The 18,728-nt window shown below is 39.9% G+C and overlaps 3 protein-coding genes and 2 non-coding genes across 9 annotated transcripts; 1 reads left to right on the top strand and 4 right to left on the bottom strand.

The window, feature by feature from the left end:
• Positions 1 to 653: 653 nt before the first annotated feature.
• birc2 (baculoviral IAP repeat containing 2) lies at positions 654 to 10,068 on the top strand. Of its 5 annotated transcripts, none has more exons than XM_068330602.1 (14): positions 654 to 749; positions 1,016 to 1,086; positions 2,515 to 4,364; positions 4,469 to 4,749; positions 4,881 to 5,183; positions 5,277 to 5,556; positions 5,998 to 6,097; positions 6,241 to 6,319; positions 6,408 to 6,456; positions 6,826 to 6,954; positions 7,054 to 7,152; positions 9,099 to 9,254; positions 9,449 to 9,490; positions 9,572 to 10,068. In XM_068330602.1, exons 3-14 carry the CDS (start codon positions 4,271 to 4,273, stop codon positions 9,763 to 9,765), a joined length of 1,806 nt encoding a protein of 601 aa, XP_068186703.1. In that variant the 5' UTR covers positions 654 to 749; positions 1,016 to 1,086; positions 2,515 to 4,270; the 3' UTR covers positions 9,766 to 10,068. The 5 variants fall into 5 exon arrangements, 4 of the variants coding, with proteins under 4 accessions (XP_068186703.1, XP_068186704.1, XP_068186701.1 ...); XM_068330600.1 differs by having other exon boundaries at positions 662 to 749; positions 6,712 to 6,954; XR_011037792.1 differs by lacking the exons at positions 9,449 to 9,490; positions 9,572 to 10,068 and adding an exon at positions 7,640 to 7,883 and having other exon boundaries at positions 6,712 to 6,954; positions 9,099 to 9,237.
• Positions 10,069 to 10,501: 433 nt separating this feature from the next.
• rpl23a (ribosomal protein L23a) lies at positions 10,502 to 13,144 on the bottom strand. Its single transcript, XM_068330604.1, has 5 exons — positions 13,075 to 13,144; positions 11,834 to 12,014; positions 11,447 to 11,623; positions 10,762 to 10,831; positions 10,502 to 10,561 (listed from the first exon to the last, which is right to left on the bottom strand). The coding sequence occupies exons 1-5, from the start codon at positions 13,142 to 13,144 to the stop codon at positions 10,547 to 10,549; spliced, it is 513 nt and encodes a 170-aa protein (XP_068186705.1). The 3' UTR covers positions 10,502 to 10,546.
• Positions 10,629 to 10,695, bottom strand: LOC137606777 (small nucleolar RNA SNORD42). The gene has a single exon (XR_011037922.1). It is a non-coding gene; the product is annotated as a small nucleolar RNA SNORD42 (small nucleolar RNA).
• Positions 11,713 to 11,784, bottom strand: LOC137606778 (small nucleolar RNA Z17). The gene has a single exon (XR_011037923.1). It is a non-coding gene; the product is annotated as a small nucleolar RNA Z17 (small nucleolar RNA).
• A 779-nt stretch (positions 13,145 to 13,923) lies between the features above and the next one.
• Positions 13,924 to 18,671, bottom strand: ddx52 (DEAD (Asp-Glu-Ala-Asp) box polypeptide 52). The gene is made up of 14 exons (XM_068331523.1): positions 18,565 to 18,671; positions 18,073 to 18,319; positions 17,675 to 17,814; positions 17,372 to 17,557; positions 17,143 to 17,286; positions 16,871 to 16,982; positions 16,713 to 16,785; positions 16,195 to 16,398; positions 16,018 to 16,108; positions 15,712 to 15,834; positions 15,467 to 15,617; positions 15,217 to 15,292; positions 14,788 to 14,859; positions 13,924 to 14,674 (listed from the first exon to the last, which is right to left on the bottom strand). Exons 1-14 carry the CDS (start codon positions 18,649 to 18,651, stop codon positions 14,413 to 14,415), a joined length of 1,968 nt encoding a protein of 655 aa, XP_068187624.1. The 5' UTR covers positions 18,652 to 18,671; the 3' UTR covers positions 13,924 to 14,412.
• Positions 18,672 to 18,728: the final 57 nt, after the last annotated feature.

The following is an 18,728-nucleotide window of genomic DNA, read 5'->3' as shown; positions in this document are numbered from 1 at the left end:
ACACATGCTCAGTCTTAATTTCCTGCTGTCATTGTCTGGGGAGATCGGCAGTTCTCATCAGTGGGTCACTTCTATCCAAGAATTCTGCGACAAGCATTTTTTGTTGGCTTATTATCTTGGTTCTGTCTTTTTAGACGATCCTTCACCTTTAATAAACTAAAAATTTTATGTGCACCTTTTATATCCCTATCAATGATTTACCAGCTTTCTCAATCTCAGCAGTTATCAGCCACCTGCCACTGACTAAATTCAGTCTTATAAACTCAATTTATAAGCACTGACTGATTGAACATTATTTCATTTCCATTATTAAGAAAGCTGTACAATCAAAACATACAGCGTCAAAGAGGAACAAGGGTTAAAAATGAATCAGCTATAGAGCTTGAAGTGTGAGAGTGGGCCAAATGTCTGCAAATAGCATTCAGAACTGGAAAGCAGTTGACAGATCTCGGTTAAGAGGAGTGGCTTTAACATGAAGTCATAGGAAATACCAACTAAATGACTGAAATACAGCCTTCATCTGACTGTCTCCTACACACATCAGCAAGGCATCCATGTAAGTATCCTGTTTTAAATTTTGTTCGTCATTCCTCTTTACTTTAACTTGATCTTTTTTATTTCAATTTTTAAACCTTTCATATTTTCTGCTTTAGGAGAGATGAAGTTTTTTGAATGACTGCTACATATTGCCGTTGCAATATGAAATTATTTGCTTTTCATTGAACACGAGTTCTTCACGTCCATAAAAGGTATAAATTTATACATCTATTTTTTTTATTTTAATACTGTGATGTGTGTATTTTTGTTTTTGAATATGTGTGTGTGTGTGTGTGTGTGTGTGTGTGTGTGTGTATGTGTGTGTGTGTGTGTGTATGTATATATATATATATATATATATATATATATATATATATATATATATATATATATATATATATATATATATATATATATATTTATATATAATTTTAACCTTAAGTAAAATTTCTGTCCTGTTTCGATTTACTGAAAACAGTGTCAGGAGGCGGTGACGTCACACACTCGTACCGGATGTGGGGACTTTCTGTTCGACCCGGACCGAGAACGGTGAGTGTAACAGACGAAATGGTGTCGTCCAGCTGTGTGTTATTGTCTCGTATGTTTGTGTCAGTATAACCAGACAGCGTGACAGGAGTCACTATAAGACCTGCGTTATTCCACACAGGTTAGTGTACAGGGCGCAGTTTGACTGCTGTTAGCGCTAGCAGGCGCTGGCGAGCTAACGTCCGCCGATTTTTGACGAGCTAGTTTCTGTATGACGTGCGTTTATTTACACTTTGGTCGTTTGGGAAATGTTAAATAACTCTATATGGCCATCTGTGTTTTTAAAAACCAGAAACTATTTTCAATACTAATCGACATAGCCGACGTTATCGAATGAATTCGACCATATATCCAGGCTAATGCTAAAACAGGAAGTGCCTGAATCATCCCGTGTTGTCATTTGTGGCCTGTGTTTAGGGAAGTAGCTAGCACTGCTCTGTAGTATCACCACATGGTCTTAACTTTACCACCTGTAGATGATTACAGTGGTTGGTTAGTGATTGGTGGGTGGAACAATCAGGAAGAGGATGGAAGTTACAACATGTGACCTACTGTAGGTTTGTTAAATAGCCTCGAGTTTAGCTTGATTTGACAGACATCCTCATGACAACCAGGGGTTCCTGTCTGGAGGACGCGGGTATTTCCCACACCTATGAATATACTCTTCAAATATTAGGTTTTTAAAAAAATTAATAACCGGATCTGGATCATACTCTAAATTGCAAGTCCTAATCTAATATTGGTTTGTATTTTTGGAGGTGAGCACTGTGAATTCAGTAACATATTGTAATAGAAGGTGGTAGAGCTGAGATCAGATTCAGTCATTCAGAAGGGTTGATCAGTTTGTGAAAGATAAGCTATACAGTATCTACAGAATGAATCCATATTTACTGTGATGGATGATGGTTCTTTTCAATAATATCCCCAATTTATTTTCTGTTAATAAATTTTTTACTGCCACATTTAAGAATTAAGTGTTCCTTGTTGGCCATGTTATTAGTTGTCATCCATCTTTATGGCATGAGATGTCATCACCATAGCATCATAAAATGCCCTGAGTGCAATTTAAAAGAGGAAACAAAAAGTCTTATGGAATAAAATGTAATTTAAATCATCTCATAAATTACCTACGTAATCGATACATTCAAAATTAGAAATTAACCTCGCTGGCAAGGAAAAGTATTGTTACGTTATTATTCAGCAAAGGGTGGTCTTATATTCCAATATGTCTTCCCAGTATTTCAGTCTCATTTTTATACACATTCTACTGATTTACATTGAGTACTAATTTACACCCAGATCATTCTGTTTATGTATTTGTTCTGTGTTTTATATACACTGAAATTTTCAAATCTGACCTGAAGAGTTTCTTTGTATGCCCAGTTTAGCTTTGTGTTTGCTCATTTTCCTTTTGTTCATTCTTTTCCTCAGATTCTGCTATTATCCATTATCTTTACCCAAGGAGGATTATAATTTTCTAGTTGAGTTTTAATATTCAATGATGGAAGCTTAGACGCCTACAAAAAGGATGTCCTGGACAGGGGGAGGGTTTTGAGAACACATAAACCCTTGGTCTTTGTGTGTGTGTGTGTGTGTGTGTGTGCGTGTGCGTGTGCGTGTGTGTTCCTGCTTGATACATTTATTTGCCATAATGACCATATACAGTATATATACACTGTACGTAATCATTATTACGTGAAGTTAACATTTTTGAATAAGACACTATAAATTCACCGGCCACTTTATTACCCACTCCTGTCCAACTGCTAGTTAACACAAATTTCTAATCAGCCAATCACATGGCAGCAACTCAATATGTTTAGGCATGTAGTGATTGTCAAGACTATTTGTTGCAGTTCAAACCGAGCATCAGGATGGGGAAGAAAGGTGATTTAAGTGACTTTGAATGTGGGATGATTGTTGGTGCCAGACGGGCTGGTCTGAGTGTTTCAGAAACTGCTGATCTACTGGGATTTTCACGCATAATCGTCTACAGGATTTACAGAGAATTGTCCATAAAAATGCTTTGCTGATGCTAGAGGTCAGACGAGAATGGGCAAACTGGTTTGAGAAGACTGGAAAAGCGTTCCCTGGTCTGATGAGTCTCGATTTCTGCTGTGACATTCAGATGGTAGGGTCAGAATTTGGCGTCAACAACATGAAAGCATGAATCTTTCTTGCCTTGAATCAACAGAACATCATTGCAGCACCGCAGCCTACCTGAGTGTTGTTGCTGACCATGTCCATCCCTTTATGACTGCAGTGTTCTGATGGCTACTTCCAGCAGGATAACGCCCCATGTCATAAAGCTGGAATCATCTCATACTGGTTCCTAGAACATGACAATGAGTTCACTGTATGCAAACGGCCTCCAGTCACCAGATCTCAATCCAATTGAGCAGCTTTGGGATGTGGTGGAAGGGGAGATTCACATGAATGTGCAGCGGTCAAATCTGCAGCAACTGAGTAATGATATGACGTCAATATGGACCAAACACTCTGAGGAACGTTTCCAGTACCTTGTTGAATCCATGCCATGAAGGATTGAGGCAGGTTTGAAGGCAAAAGGGGGTCCAACCCAGTACTAGCAGGGTGTACCTAATAAAGTGGCCAGTGAGTTTATGTCTGTAATAAATATGGATGACGAAGTGTATTCTGTTCCTGGTTGATCAGACCACAGTGTCATTTTATGATTATTGATTTGAAGATGCATTTTAATGTTATTTGACAGAGTCCATTTATTTCTGCTCAGTGTGTTCTGTTGGACACAAACACATTCTGGGACTGTAACTGTAAATAAGCGTTGAAGTTTGAGAACAGGTTTTGGAACTATTTCTCTAACACTAGTAAAATGCGTCTTTGTGTGAGGTACAGTTTGAGGAAAAGCATGATAAATAATTCCTTGTTCACTCTACGAAAATTAGGGTTTATGGATTTATCATGTTTCTCCTTCATATGCTCTTCCTGTGCTGTTTGTTTTCTGTAATATGAGTTGTCCCTTAGTTTACCACAATTCATCTTTGTGTCTGTGTGTGTGTGTGTGTGTGTGTGTGTGTGTGTGTGTGTGTGTGTGTGTGTGTGTGTGTGTGCGCGCGTGTGTGCGCGAAGCAAGACCTTGGGTTTTCTCAAACCCCTCTTCCTTTAAAGGACATCTTTTTTGTCTTTTTATTAACCTATTGAAAAAAAAATGGAAACTCTTCCCCAACTTAAAAACAACCAGTTTTTGATGGGGCTGTGTCGTAACGGACCTCCACCTGACCTGCAGTACGATAACTCCTCAGGTATTAATTCCTTTTATGCTTTACATTTGTCAGATTTAAGATTTGAGTTTATTTTTTATGTGTTCTGATCTCAAGGGAATGTGATTATGTCACTTCATCCCCAGAGCTCTTCCGCATTTCAACCTTTGCTCGATTCCCTGCTTCTGGAGTCACGGAGCGAAGTCTGGCGAGGGCAGGCTGGTTCTACACTGGCATTGGCGACCGGGTTCAATGTTTCAAGTGTAACGTGACGGCCGATGGCTGGCTGGCTGGAGACTGTCCAACGGAGAAACACAGGCAGCTCTCTCCTTCCTGCTCCTTCATCCAGAGCCTCCCGTCAACAGCCAACCTGCTCTCCTCCTCTCACTCCGCCTTCTCCCCGCTACGCATCGCTCCAGCAATTCCGGTAAGATTGTAGAAAATTTCTTTTAAGAAAATAAGTGATCCAAAAATGTAATTTCATTCCTTATGATATAAAATGCTTGGACTGTTTTGCATACTTTTTAACAGGTTGTATTTGAAATATTTTACTTGCAGCTCTCTGGTCCAGGTCCAGCTGCTCCAAACCCAGCAGCAAATCAAGGGGAAGAGGCGGTCGGCTACCTGAACCTGGGTTTCTCCGCTCCACCGCCCTCCAGCCCTCTTAGCTCTCGTGGTGTAGAGGACATGTCCCACCAGAGACCAGCATGCAACAATCCCAGCATGCGTAGGGAGCAGGACCGACTGGACTCCTTCCACTCCTGGACGCTCTCCATCATAACTCCTACTGAACTTGCCAAGGCGGGCTTCTACTACCTGGGCCAAGGCGACCGGGTTGCCTGCTTTAGCTGTGGAGGACAGGTGTGTATTGAAACAGGGAAGATATGTTTGTGTGATGATGTTTGTTTTTTGCACAGTGAACTCAACATCATTTTTTTTGGTATGTCTTTTCAGTTGAGTAACTGGGAACCGGGGGATAGAGCCGTATCCGAACACCAGAGACATTATCCAAACTGTCGTTTCGTTCGGGGTGACAGAGCTGACAATGTATCCTTGGGGGGAGCTGCATCTGGAGCGTTAACTTGTCAGCTGTCTACAGGAGCCCCCACTCTCAACAATGTGTCTAACCCTGCTATGCAGCAGAGCGATGAGAGGCTACTCACCTTTGTCAACTGGCCAACTCGCATTCCTGTTCGCCCCGACCAGCTGGCTAAAGCCGGCTTCTACTATGTAGGTAAGGAAATTATCAGTTTCAGTGATGGCAATATGTTAGCGTTAGAACTTGGTGGCCTTGAAAATTTAAGACATGTTTGAAAGCATTCATGTTAAAAATATATTAAAAATATTATGTTCAACTTTTTACAGTGAATATTATTTTTTAATTAATGAAGCAAAAATTGCGTGATTCGAAAAGTCCTGAAATTCTCATAATTTTGGGTAAGAGTTTTATGTTCTGGTTAGGTGTTTTCCCCTTAATTTGCATTTGACCTGGAAAGTCCTGAAATGTTTTTCCCTACTGAAGCTTATAAAGTAAAAATACAAAATGAAAATGAGAAACAAACAAGTTGGTTCTAGTCATCTTTCTCACAAGTGTAGTTAGTTGTGGTTTTCAAAATTAAATTTCCCTGAAACTCAAACTTTTTTGTGACTCATAAGTTAATTCCCCATCTTTAAGGTCGAAATGATGATGTCAAGTGTTTCTGCTGCGATGGAGGTCTGCGCTGCTGGGAATCTGGAGATGACCCTTGGGTGGAGCATGCTAAATGGTTTCCTCGGTAAATTCTACTGTTCTCATTTTTTTCCTGATGTGTGTAATTTACCAATGAAATTCGTTGGAGACGCTGCTGCTCATCCTTTGCGTACACACGCAGAGGACTGTTGGAATGAATGTGAACTTGATGTCTTTATGTAATTGCAGTTGTGAGTATTTACTCCAAGAGAAGGGACAAGAGTTTGTTCACCAAATCCAGGCTCGCTTCCCTCGGCTGTTTGAGCAGGTTCGTGTAGCGTGCTGAATGTTGTCTTGTTTCAAACATTTATCTCAGAGCAAGACTTTTAAAAAGTTTTTTTTTCTCTCTCTCAAAGCTTTTAACTAATGGAGACAGCAGCTCCAGAGAGTTTGTGGATCCCCCTGGTGAGTTTGAATCAATGTAAAGACAAAGAGGTTTATTCTGACTTGACTGTGGTATTTGGAGTTGTATCCTGTAATGTTTGTGGGATGAGCATAATCAAAAACCTGCAGGGTTTATAAATAAGAAATCTTGTGTTATCCACTGAATTTTCATAGCACAAATGAACTTAGTAATCTCTAAATTCATCTCGTTGGGCCCAATGCGAGTTCATACTGATATCACATCACCCGGCCTGACGTCTACTCCGTCTTTCTTAGTCGTTCATCTTGGTCCAGGAGAGGAGCGGTCTGAGGACGCTGTTATGATGAACACTCCTGTGATTAAGTCTGCATTAGAGATGGGCTTTGAGCGTAGTCTTGTCAAACAAACAGTCCAGAGTAAGATCCTGACCAGTGGAGAGAACTACAGAACGGTCCAAGAGCTGGTTTCAGACCTGCTGAGTGCGGAGGACCAGAAAAGGGAAGAGGAGCGAGAGATGCTGGCTGAGGCAATGGCATCAGGTACAGCTAGCGGTGTTGATGTGGATGTCTCTGACATCAGTCATGAATTCCATCTTTAGTTGTACCATGGGTTGTTTTTTTTGTTTTTTTTTGTTTCAGATGGTTTCACCTTTGTGAAGAGACACCAGGCAGCATTGATCCAGCGCCTGAAGAGTGTTGAGCCAGTGTTTGAACACTTAAGAGAGCAAAGTGTGCTGAGTAAGTTTCTTTTTTCTGCATGGAAATTTTAATCTTCAAAGCTAAAAATAAGTTTCTTAATAATAAAGTAAAAACATATTACTACCTAAAACAAAGAAAATGTATTAAGGAGGTTACTAAATTTCAAGGTTTTTGTTGAAATTTAAAAACAAACAAACCCTGAAGTTGCTGGGTTTACCAATGTGAGGGATAGGTTACCCCAAAAACAAAAATAATAATAATGGTTTCTTACCTGTAGTTTTATGAAAACGTTCCATAATGATGGTTTTGGTATGAGTTGCCAGGTTTTAGAGATGTTGGCAGGTTGACTGATTCAATCATTTTGGGTTCCAGTCATTTCAGACAAATAATAAACAACCAAAACAGAAAAAGTTAATCACGTACAAATCATGTCTCAATTCTGAGTGTTTACATTCACCAAGCGTAGCACTCGACTCCTCAGGTAGACACTCAGGCTTCAGGAGTTTGTGCTTATCACCAAATACAGAAAACAGCAGCATTTTCCAGGTGCTGTCTCTCAAACCCCCCCAACTGATGCGTCTTCAGTCTGAACAGCGCCAAACACTAGGATCAGATATGGGAGACCGTGACGTCATATCCGCAACGCGAGAGCAAGATGCCAAAAGGAAGAGCGTCGCGCATTATGGAGCATAAAAAAACGGAAGAAGAAATTGACGTTGTTTGAGATTTTCTCCACCTCTAGCAGACAGTGATACCGCCAATATGCTAAGGTAACAAAACTTCATGTTCGTCGTTGTTGCCTCAGTCGCAATTATATGACCTCATACGTGACACGCACTGAACGCCGCCTCCGACCCAATGTCGTTGTTACGACAGTCAGATCAGCCGATAACTTGGCCTAGTCTGAACAGAGCCAGATCGCATTATTTGGACACTTGCTAAAAACAGCGTGAACAGTCATCCCTGAAAATCAGATACGGAAGGAAATCTGATATCCCTGCAGTCTGAACGCAGACTTAGTCCAGGAGTTGTAAGGACTTTCCCTGCTGTGCTACAAAGACATGAATCTGACACAGTTGTTACAATCTGTAGAGATGATCTGCCGCTTATCTTGTTTCAACCCGGTTAGGCAAGACGATCAAGACATCTTGAGCAGTTTGATGGAACAGTTCTGCATCACTATCGATAATTAAGTATGGGTCTATTAAAGGACGAGTTTAATTTCAATTTAAAGCTCAGTCAAGAACAATTCTCTTTACATCCCATCCTCTCACAAGCCTTTAATCCATGGGGGGGTGTCTGTTTATGTATATGCTGATAGTGCATGTTTGTTTTTGTTCTCTCTCTCTCTCTCTACATATATATATACATACACACTTTCACAATCTTCAAAGGGAAATTAGTAGCACACTGTAATTAGTCTGTTAGTCAATCAAATGCCTATATAGTGTGTACAGGCCCTGTAACACACACACGAGGTAGAGTGGCGGACAGCGACTTCATGGTGTGCCCTGATGAGCAACTTGTAAAGGGGACGGCGCCTTGCTCAAGGGCGCCTCAGCAGTGCTCGGGAGGTGAGCTGACACCTCCCACCGACAGCTCACACCCCGAGGTGGCAGGAACGGGAATTAAACCGTCAATCTTGTGATCATAGGACGACCCTTTCTACCGACTGAGCTACTGCTGCCCTCTGTATGAATCTGCTCATACCTGTGGATTACACAGTATAACTAGTTGTCCAGTTCATGGTTTGCAGTTGGAATACCACAAATGTCTAATTGTTACATACAAAAACAGTTTTACCCTCCAGTAGTTAAATTTTGCCTGAAGAATTTTGAATTAACATTTTAGGTAAGAAGAAAGTGATCTTTTATAAATCAGGGGTATGCTGTTTTTTGTGTTATTAAGCTGTAAATGTATTAAACAAGGAATTGAAAAGCTTTGATTTTGTTTTGTTGGAATGTTGTCTTCCTTGTAAACTACAGCCACGGAGGAGTTTAGCGGTCTGAAGGCTCAGACGTCAGCCAAGGAGCAAACAGCCAGGCTGATAGAGCTCATCCTCACCAAGGGAAACGCTGCAGCCGAGGTCTTCCGTAACTGGATCCAGAAAAACGACGTCCATCTACTCCGAGACCTCATGGGTACTTTTTTTGCGCACATTAAATACTTTCATGCTAGGTTCAGATCATGACATTTCACGTCATTGCATCAGGTCAGACAACCAGAGTGCCACAACTGGCAACACACAGAACACGAGCAAACCTGCGTGTGCTATGAATGGATCCGTCGTGTATTTAAGTGTGAGCTAACTGCGTGTTGTCTGACATTTTTTCAGCTCAGTCAAATGAAGCTGCATCACCAAGCCAAGACCTTTCAGGTATAGACTCACCCGAGAATGAGGATCTCTTCCCTGCCAGTTGTTTGCAATTTTAAGTAAATGTTTAATTTTATTTTGTAGATCTCCCTATGGAGGAACAGCTGCGGCGCCTGCAGGAGGAACGTACCTGTAAGGTGTGTATGGATAAAGAGGTCAACATCGTCTTCATCCCTTGTGGACACCTGGTGGTGTGTAAAGAGTGCGCGCCGTCACTGCGAAAGTGCCCAATCTGCAGAGGCCTGGTTAAAGGCACAGTCCGAACCTTCCTCTCATAAGCAGGGAGGTTAAACCATGCACCGTGTCACAAAAAAATGTGATTGAATGTAAGCAATATGATACATCTACAAAAAATTACAAGCAGGAAGGCTGATGTACCATTTTTTTAACATTCGTAAGATGTCCCTTCAGTTCTACATTTATGTAACTCAGTAAAGCACATAAGCTGATCTGCTGATGTAAATGTATGACTTTCAGTTTGATTTTTTAAACTGCCTTATTAAAACTGATTAAATTCAGTGTTTTATTAGCTGTGTTCCACAAGTTCTAAACACATGTAAAAATAAAAACCTGTTCCTACACTGTTTTATTCTTATGAAAGTCATTAACCTTTGTATCAAGCATACGATCAAACTAAATTTACCACAAGTCTCTTGCTATTTTTGAGATTTAAAAATTGTATAAAAGGATGTTTTCAAATTTGAGCTCAAAGCCTAGTAATAAACCACTTACAGGATGCTGGTATGATAATTACAAGTACAGTTTTACACATTCAATGTTTCTTGTGCAGCCTTTCACACTGGCAGAGTACAAAAAACAATCTTAAGTATTTTTAAGTTCACATGACAGTGATGCTACACTTGCACTGTAGTGATGAAAAGGTTCTTTTTGGAGAAGTTTTCTATCTTCCAAACATGAAAATAAATACTATACATCAGGCAGTGGACATAAATGTGTGAAACCAAATTTACTGAATGTATCTGAGTGAAGACAACTCAAACCTGAGACAGAATCTTTAATTATACAAATATTTATTCTTCCACAAGTCTCAGCCACCATTTAGATGATGCCAATCTGTAAAGAAAATTACATTAATTACACAATGTTCGTTTACAATCATTACATCTGTACCTGCATTATCTGGCATCAGTGGTTCCTTTGAATGCATCACAAACATTCAGATCTAATAAATTTTACATCACTTGCACAGGATTCACAATTTTTGAAAGGAAATTGAAATATTTTTTTACACTGTTGTATTAGTTGTGACTCACCTTGTTTGCAACATCCAACGCATCGTAATCTGGTGCAAGACGAACGTACGCCTTCTTCTCACCATCAGGCCTGAGACAGAAGACACACAGTATAGTGGCGAGTAAAATTTACACTTTGAATTATAATAGACTTATTAGATTGTCTTATTACAGAGCATCAGGAGAGCTATCATTTTTGCAACCGGGTACAGAAACATTTCATAACTTCATTCCCTCTCCAAATTATTACATTACACACTATATTTTTAATTCAGTACCACTGATGTGTATAGAGGAAAACCACTGTTGAGAGTATTTGAGGGTTTGAGGTGTCACTAAAGCAAAAAGTAGTAGCATCAAAGTTCCTGTTCTGCTTGATGTGGCGTTTCATAAAGTTGGTTTTCTCCATTTTTTGGGGCAAAAACGACCACAAAATGGAAAAAGCTAGAAGCAAACTTTTTTTAATGAAATGAACACATTTTTAGTGGTAATTTCAGTGTTTATATAGAATATTCTATGGGTCTTGAAATTTAGTCAAAACCCTCAAACGGTGCAGATCGCTGCTGTAAAATTAGCTGGCACCGAATTAGTTTTTTCCCCCCTGATATGAAGAGCTTATCAGAAAGAACATTAAAATTCGCACAATCAAGAGTTACACTGGACCGGAATTTGACATTCAGTTCAGTCTGGTTTCAAAGATTTCTACCTGATGAGGGTGTTTACTTTGGCGACGTCAATGTCATACAGTTTCTTGACTGCGTGTTTGATCTGGTGTTTGTTTGCCTTGACATCCACGATGAACACAAGAGTGTTGTTGTCTTCAATCTTTTTCATTGCAGACTCTGTGGTCAAGGGGAATTTGATGATGGCATAGTGATCCAGCCTACAAGAGGAAAAAAAATTAGGTTTAGTTCTGACTTTTCAGCTCAAATATTTAAATTGTTTGATAGCATAAACAAAAACTTTCAGCTGGGTGCATCAGTATTTTATAAATCTGGAATCACACTTTTTCATACTTTGATCGCTTTTACCATCATGTGCACCCGGTTCAACCACTGCCTTTATCTGAAACAATGCAGTCAGAGTAACTCACTTGTTCCTGCGAGGGGCACTCTTCCGTGGATACTTGGGTTGCCTACGGAGACGGAGGGTTTTTGGGCGACGGAAGGTGGGAGAAGTCCTGATTTTCTTCTTCCTCTGACTGTGTACACCCTTGAGCACAGCTTTTTTGGCCTTCAGAGCCTTTGACTTGGCCTCAGTCTTGGGGGGGACAGCTAACAGAGACAGGACATTAGTTTACCAGTCACTCATCAGGCCACAACACACTGAGGGACTCATTACAAGGACTCAGAGTTTGATAAATTTGACACTATTTAATCCCCATAAATTAAAGCCACATATGTTGCTTATATTTTACCAAATTGTGCCTTTTACTATGGTTAGAAATAGAATTGGGAAAAATTGTTTTACATAGCTGAAATATTAACACAAGCTTTACTTCTACATGAGGTCATGCTGACGTCAATGGTCCTCTAAAGGGACGTTAAAACGAGTTTATGACACAAGGTGACTGAAGACGGTTTGCTGATACATTCTGATAGGCCTTAGCTAAAATACAGGTGAATTTATTACTGCTGCATCAGATACGAGACGTTATATTGTGTTACTTAGGAACTGACCTATAGGTGATCTCTTATAAGACCACCTATGAATCCAGCCATTTGTCATTTAACCAGCTTCCCTACGCATGATGACAGTGGACATTTCTGGTTACTCTGACCAGGATTAATACTACTGTACTTAATTTCCTTGAGATGTGAGCTGCATGTCTATCTAACCTTGACATTATTATTAGGTTACCATTGTCGTAAACCTTCATTAAAATAGCTCCAGGTTCTACATGAGTCCAAAATGCTAACTTTCACGTGTAGCTACTGCGATGACTGCAACGCAGCTAATGCTAACATTTGTACAACACAACAGCTGATGCTAGATGACTTAAAGCGACTTGAATGTAACAATAGTAAACAGAGTACATATTGAACTATAAAGAGCCAGCCGGGCAGAATAAAATCTGTAAACAAAAATCACTTTAGCCCACCGCCGTTAATGCTAACATGCTAGTCCTGGTTTAGCGTCATGCTCCGGCACAGGTTGTATGCCGGAGACACCGACTGCGTTTTCTACATACTTACAGCGTTCAGAAAATACATCCGAGATAATTTTAACCCTGTTTGTTTTATCTTAACATTTTGTTTCCATGCGATGAATCCCAGAGCCCTTATTTCTGAAAATTGGGGGATATATTCAATAAAAACCATTAGATTGGCAGACCTTCCTTCTTCGCCTTCGGTGCCATGTTGAGAAAGGGAGACTCTACGGGGTTTCCTGCAGTATAATGCATGGGCGAGATCTCACAGCAGAAGTATCGCGATAACTAAGCAAACGTGAGCGCCACAATGTTTCACAAAATTATTTTTAATAGCATAAAAGGCCAACTTTAACCCAACACTTCTTAAAGTCTGTAGATATTATTTATAATAATTAACAATAATAATAAGTAATAATAATATAGTAATAATCCACGAAGTTTCTTCAGTTCAACTTCACCTATTGGATGAGAGGCAAAGTTGTCTTCAAGCATTTCCTAAAATCCAGTTGATGTTATTCATCACACAATTACTTTTTCAGTTTTTATGGTAAAGTTTTTATAGTTTGTATGGTTTTTATAGTTTTTATGGTAAAAAAAATGTTTGGTAAAGCCACATAACTGACCAAACTTGCCCACTTCGTACCAGTCTTCTTCACTGCAGCCTGCTTTTTTTTTGTAAAGTTACTAGTAATGAAACAAATGAAGTTTCAGTAAACATTAATACTTGTGAACTTTTACAATAAGAAAAAAAAATTCCTGGGCAGAAGATATCACTATGAAAATAGGACTTTATGGCTACACGTTAAACTGTGGACAAACTGCAGTGGGCAGTAGGCTGCAGCTTCCATTAAACCAACATACTGTACATTCCTCAATACGCAATAGAAATGCATGCATAGTTAGATTATTCCAGACTTTACAAGTTAGCCTGTTACTTGGACATAATGATTGAATAAAGAATGTCAGAAGTAGCAAAAACTTTGTTATTGACAGATTGGAGATGGTAACAAGATATGTATACAAATGTTTATTCATATAATGTTAATACAAAGCACAATTATAAATACATCATCTTCAGTAGTTTGAATGAGGCCTCTATTGCTTTTGTGGCGTATTTTTCATCAACCTTTTTGTGATGGAAAGAATTATGGAAAAATTGTTTCAAACCAACAAGCTCAAATTGTGCACCAGCTCACAACCTTTTATCCTTCAAGCCAAATTTTTCAATTACCATAACTGAAAAGAAATAGAGGCGTTTTAATGGGTTACAAAAAACTATTCCTTGTTCTGTACGGTTATTTTAACAGGTTAGAAAAATGTGTGTACAACACTGAATACCTGCTGGCCTTTTGTCCTGCAGATATATCCCAAAGAAACAATTCTAAAGACAGTTATAATCTGTCAAGAAGGTTTACAGAGATGTCACTGTCTGATGTAAAGTTTAGACAGTTATGTATTAGAGGAATATGTCCATTTTCAGACAATGTGCATCTATCCAGCTCACACATACAAATGACGTCTTACTTTGACATGGTTCCAGAGGAATTTGATTCTGTCCTCTTTTGTTTTTCTTTGTGCTTTTTATTTCTGTTCTTCAGCTCCTGGCCTTTAGCTTTCTTGTCACCTTTTTGCTGCTGCACTGCAGATGGACTTTCACTTTTCTGCTTTTTTTCTTTCTGTCCCTTAAGATTTGCTTTTCCTTTCTTCTTCATTAAGAAACGAGGCGTTGTGCAAATGGTGCTTCGTTTGGGAGGTTTCTTCTCAAGTCTCCGCTTTGCTTTGCTGGAAAAAGAAAAAAAAAATCACACAGGTGGCCTGTTACTACCATGGTTCTGAACTACTATAGAAATAAACAATACAAAAAAATCTTCATTATCATTATACATCCCCTTTACCTGTGTATCTTCTTGAAGCCAATCATGTAGTCAGGCACAGGACAGCCAGCTTGTTTTATGACATTTGCGATGCTGTTAAGAGATGAATTAAAGTGTACTTGAAAAAAATAATTACAGAAATACTTCAACATCAGGTATTAAAAATATCCTTGACATAACAAAGGAAGCGAGCAAGATTTGAATCAGAGACTCTGCAGGTCTGTGTGACGCTACACAAAAGAAAACCAGTTAAATCACGTTAACTGTTGCTTGGCAGCAGCAGATGATCTCTGATTGGCTGTAGGGATTTTTCTCTAAAAGTAGTTAACTGGAAAAAAAAAGATAAACTATTGCTAATTATCTGATCACCTCTAAAGAAACTGAAATCTGCTGTCTGACCTCACTTCTTTATTCTACAGTCACACACAAAAACAAGTTGTATGAGTGTACCTGCGCAGCAGTGGTTTGTCATTCTCTGTGAAGAAGGTGATGGCCCTCCCCTGATGTCCAGCTCTACCAGTCCGACCTGATGAATGAGAAGACGACGTGTGAGAAAATCAGAATAAAATGGTCAAAAGAAGGACTTTGATCTTTGTTTTTGTGAAGCTTTTTCACGCAATAAATTTGTTTCTTCTTTAATTTTATTCGATATCTAAACAGATTATTCTTATTCTGACTGATGATAACCGAAAAAACCAACCAATTCGGTGAATGTACTCCACAGAGCTGGTAGGGAAATCGTAGTTCAGGACGAGGTTAACTCCTTTGAAGTCGATTCCTCTGGCGAGCAGAGCAGTGCAGATCAATACCCAAATCTTACCGGAGCGAAAACTGTTGACTACATTGTCCCTCTAGAAACAGAACAGCCACAGAGGAGGAGGATAAATATGATGCACTTCAAACAGGACTCATAATACAGTGGATTACGTGTGCTGCTCTGCGTGCCTGCTGCTGTGTGCGATCAGCGTGGATCACATCGACATTGATCCCTTCATACACCAGTTCATGGAAAAGCTCCCGTGCTCGCTCTATAGACTGCACAAACACCAGCATGGGAGGCAGGAAGCCCTAAAAATGTTAAGGAAGACATTCTTTTATTGAAGGACAGATTTTACCATCATGGTTTTTTTAAGCTTCCCCAATAATAGTGACAGCTGTAAAATTCTATTTTGATTTTTGAATTCTACTGAAATTATTTCAGTAAATAATTCAAAAATTCATAATTTACAGGCTTGTCTGGCAAGTCCTTACCTTTTTAATTATGTCCCTCATGGCCAACAGTTTTCCGTTTTCTGTCCCAACAAACAGCAGCTCTTGTTGCACGGTCTCTACTGCCGTATTTCTGAGAGGATGAAAAAAAAATTATAACGTGAGAGAAGGATCATTTATATTCACAAAAATATGCAAGATGTACATGTTGATGCTTGCCTGTGTCCGATGTTGATGGACACCAGGTTGTCGAGGTTCAGTCGGCACCACTGCTCTACGTCTGATGTGCAGGTGGCGCTGAAGAAAGCCCTGCGCACCTTTGGGCCAGAACAGGCGAGAAAAATGACAGCGAGCTGCTCCCTGAAGCCCGTCTTACCGTCCTCAAACAGCTTATCAGACTCGTCGACAACCAGCCACTCAACACTTACAAGAAACAAGAGAACAGAAAAATCCAAACAAACAGATTTTATACTACAGTGGTAAATAAGAGCAGTAAATATTTTTACAGATCAAGGACCCTATGACGTTCATCTATAGATGTTAAATAAACTCCCTTGTACAATTAATTCATTGATATCTTATATCATTTGCGTTTTGTCTAAAAGCCTCTCTAAAATAATTTACTGCATTTCACCTTGAATATGATTTACTTTTTCAGGATTTTTAATCTGACCTCTCTGAATGCAAATATAACTCATAAAAGAATTAACACAAAACAAGGGAGCTACTGGATTTACCTGCTGAGGTCGAGAGCAGGAGGATCCTGCTTCAGAAGAAAAATGAGTCTGTTTGGAGTACTGACAAGTATATCTGCAACAGAGAGAACAGCAGGTAATGGGGAATTAAAGGACATAAATATTTCACCTCTTCCAGCAAACATTTCTCCTACTCTTACCGTATTTTTTGTTTGATTTTGGTCCATATTTCTTAGCTGCCAGAGAGGCTTTGTCTATCATGTGGACTCTAAATCCAAGACCCTCCGATAGGCGGAGCAGCTCCCTGTAGGTCTGATCAAAATACAGCAAGAATCCATAGTCATAATGCATGAAAATGTGTGTTGAATAGACTGGAAAATGTGCTGCTGTTAAACGGAATGATATTTTTGCAAGGCATTCTCTTTTAATATATGTATTGTATTGTATTGTATATATCTGATGTGCTGTGTACCTGACTGGCCAACTCTCTGGTTGGGGAGATGATCACGGCTCTGAAGCCCAGGTTAGCTGGCTGCTGCAAGCTGGCGAGCAGCGGGACACAGAAGGCCAAAGTCTTTCCTGATCCCGTGGGAGCACAGGCGAGCAGTTCCCGACCCTGAGCAAGAAATCAGTGAAGGAACATCCGCACCAAACCCATCTACACTGCATCTTACTATCACTGAATCTGTGTCAGTACACACATGCATCATGAGGGGTATCGCCTGCATCTGTACGGGTGTCGGGGAGCTCAGCCCAGCTTGTGTGAGGTTCTGGAGGACACGGGGGTTGAGACGATACTCGGACTGGAGCTCCTCAAATGAGCACACGGGGTCAGGTACGTCACTACCGTGAACGTTTATGCGATGTTGAGAGCGAATACGGTTAACCTGGAAGCAAGACGATTAATGATGTCTTTTCTGATAATTTTAGCTGTGAATATCATACCTAGATTTATAAAAAGAACATAAAATGTTACTGTTTATGAGTTGTGAATCTTTGCAGACCTTTTCCTGATGAAGATGCTTTAACCTCTTCAAAGAAAATTTAGTCTTTTCTTCACTTGGAAGGTTTCGGATCGTTTTGTCCAGTGAGGTGGTCCAAGTGATGCCGTTTCCATCTTTGTCTTTGAGCATTCTGCCACCACCTTTAGTCAGAAGACAGCAAACAGCAGTGAGATTCGTCATCTAACCCATTTCCAAGTCAACTTCTACTTAACACAAGAAGAAGGATGTACGCAACTTGTGTATATATTGGTGAAAACTCAGTGACCTTCTCCACACATGATAGAGGCAATTCATGTCAACTACCATCATCTCTCTACTGGCCATCACATCTCACATTAATTAATTACATAGATCACAGTTACTGAATTGTTAATAAAGCAAAGATCTATTGGCTTTACCTTCAACGCCCACCGGGACCCCTTTCGTCTTTTTCTTTTTCGTCCTTACGCCTGACTCGGCCTCTATTTCCTTCCTTTTGCCTCCTGCACCAGAGCCTCCAATCTTACTTCCCAGCTCATGTGTCTGTCCATCCTCATCCTCCGATCCCGGACAGCTGTTCTGAGCTTCATCGATTGTCCCCGTGCCAAAATAATCGATCACGGCGTGAGGATCCGAGGACTCGTCCACTCTTTGTGATCTAACAATCTGTAAAATGAGTGTATATCTTTGTAAATGAATCTCATATGATGCATTATCCGACCATTCATTTCGTGGGGACCGATGCAAAAATACTAACTCCAATAAAAACATCCCAAACTACAAACATATGAAACAAACTGTACGCTAGCATACGTCCAGGTTAGCCAAAATACATCAGCACACGATTTGTGCTGTTGTTAAGTATCGCTATTTTCATGCAGTATATAATTTGTTACATGTATTCTGTTTACCTTGAACCGGGCTGCATCTTGACCAAACCTCTTTAAGTCAAATTTAGCTCCTGCACCTAGTTTCCGAAACAGCTCAAAGGAGTCCATGACCGTAACAGCGTGGTCTGTCTACATCCAGGCATGAGTAATCAACATCCGCATCGTCTACCGGCACCTCGATAAGG

This window comes from Antennarius striatus, chromosome 13 (assembly GCF_040054535.1).
Source record: "Antennarius striatus isolate MH-2024 chromosome 13, ASM4005453v1, whole genome shotgun sequence".
NCBI classification, from domain to species: Eukaryota; Metazoa; Chordata; class Actinopteri; order Lophiiformes; family Antennariidae; genus Antennarius; species Antennarius striatus.
The sequence above is the reverse complement of the archived record's forward strand: the minus strand, read 5'-3'. Positions and strand labels throughout refer to the sequence as shown.

What these genes read in the sequence shown, in the direction of transcription:
- birc2 (XM_068330600.1), top strand. Translation starts at nt 4,271, where the DNA reads ATGGAAACTCTTCCCCAACTTAAAAACAACCAGTTTTTGATGGGGCTG. An exon ending in CATGCTAAATGGTTTCCTCG is followed by an intron (nt 6,098 to 6,240) that starts GTAAATTCTACT and finishes ATGTAATTGCAG; the next exon opens with TTGTGAGTATTTACTCCAAG. An exon ending in TCTACTCCGAGACCTCATGG is followed by an intron (nt 9,255 to 9,448) that starts GTACTTTTTTTG and finishes ACATTTTTTCAG; the next exon opens with CTCAGTCAAATGAAGCTGCA.
- rpl23a (XM_068330604.1), bottom strand. Translation starts at nt 13,144, where the DNA reads ATGCATTATACTGCAGGAAACCCCGTAGAGTCTCCCTTTCTCAACATG. An exon ending in ACCGAAGGCGAAGAAGGAAG is followed by an intron (nt 12,015 to 13,074) that starts GTCTGCCAATCT and finishes TGTCTCTGTTAG; the next exon opens with CTGTCCCCCCCAAGACTGAG. An exon ending in AAAGTAAACACCCTCATCAG is followed by an intron (nt 10,832 to 11,446) that starts GTAGAAATCTTT and finishes CTTCTGTCTCAG; the next exon opens with GCCTGATGGTGAGAAGAAGG.
- ddx52 (XM_068331523.1), bottom strand. Translation starts at nt 18,651, where the DNA reads ATGGACTCCTTTGAGCTGTTTCGGAAACTAGGTGCAGGAGCTAAATTT. An exon ending in CGATACCCCTCATGATGCAT is followed by an intron (nt 17,287 to 17,371) that starts GTGTGTACTGAC and finishes TTTCTTGCTCAG; the next exon opens with GGTCGGGAACTGCTCGCCTG. An exon ending in GGCTTCAAGAAGATACACAG is followed by an intron (nt 14,675 to 14,787) that starts GTAAAGGGGATG and finishes TTCTTTTTCCAG; the next exon opens with CAAAGCAAAGCGGAGACTTG.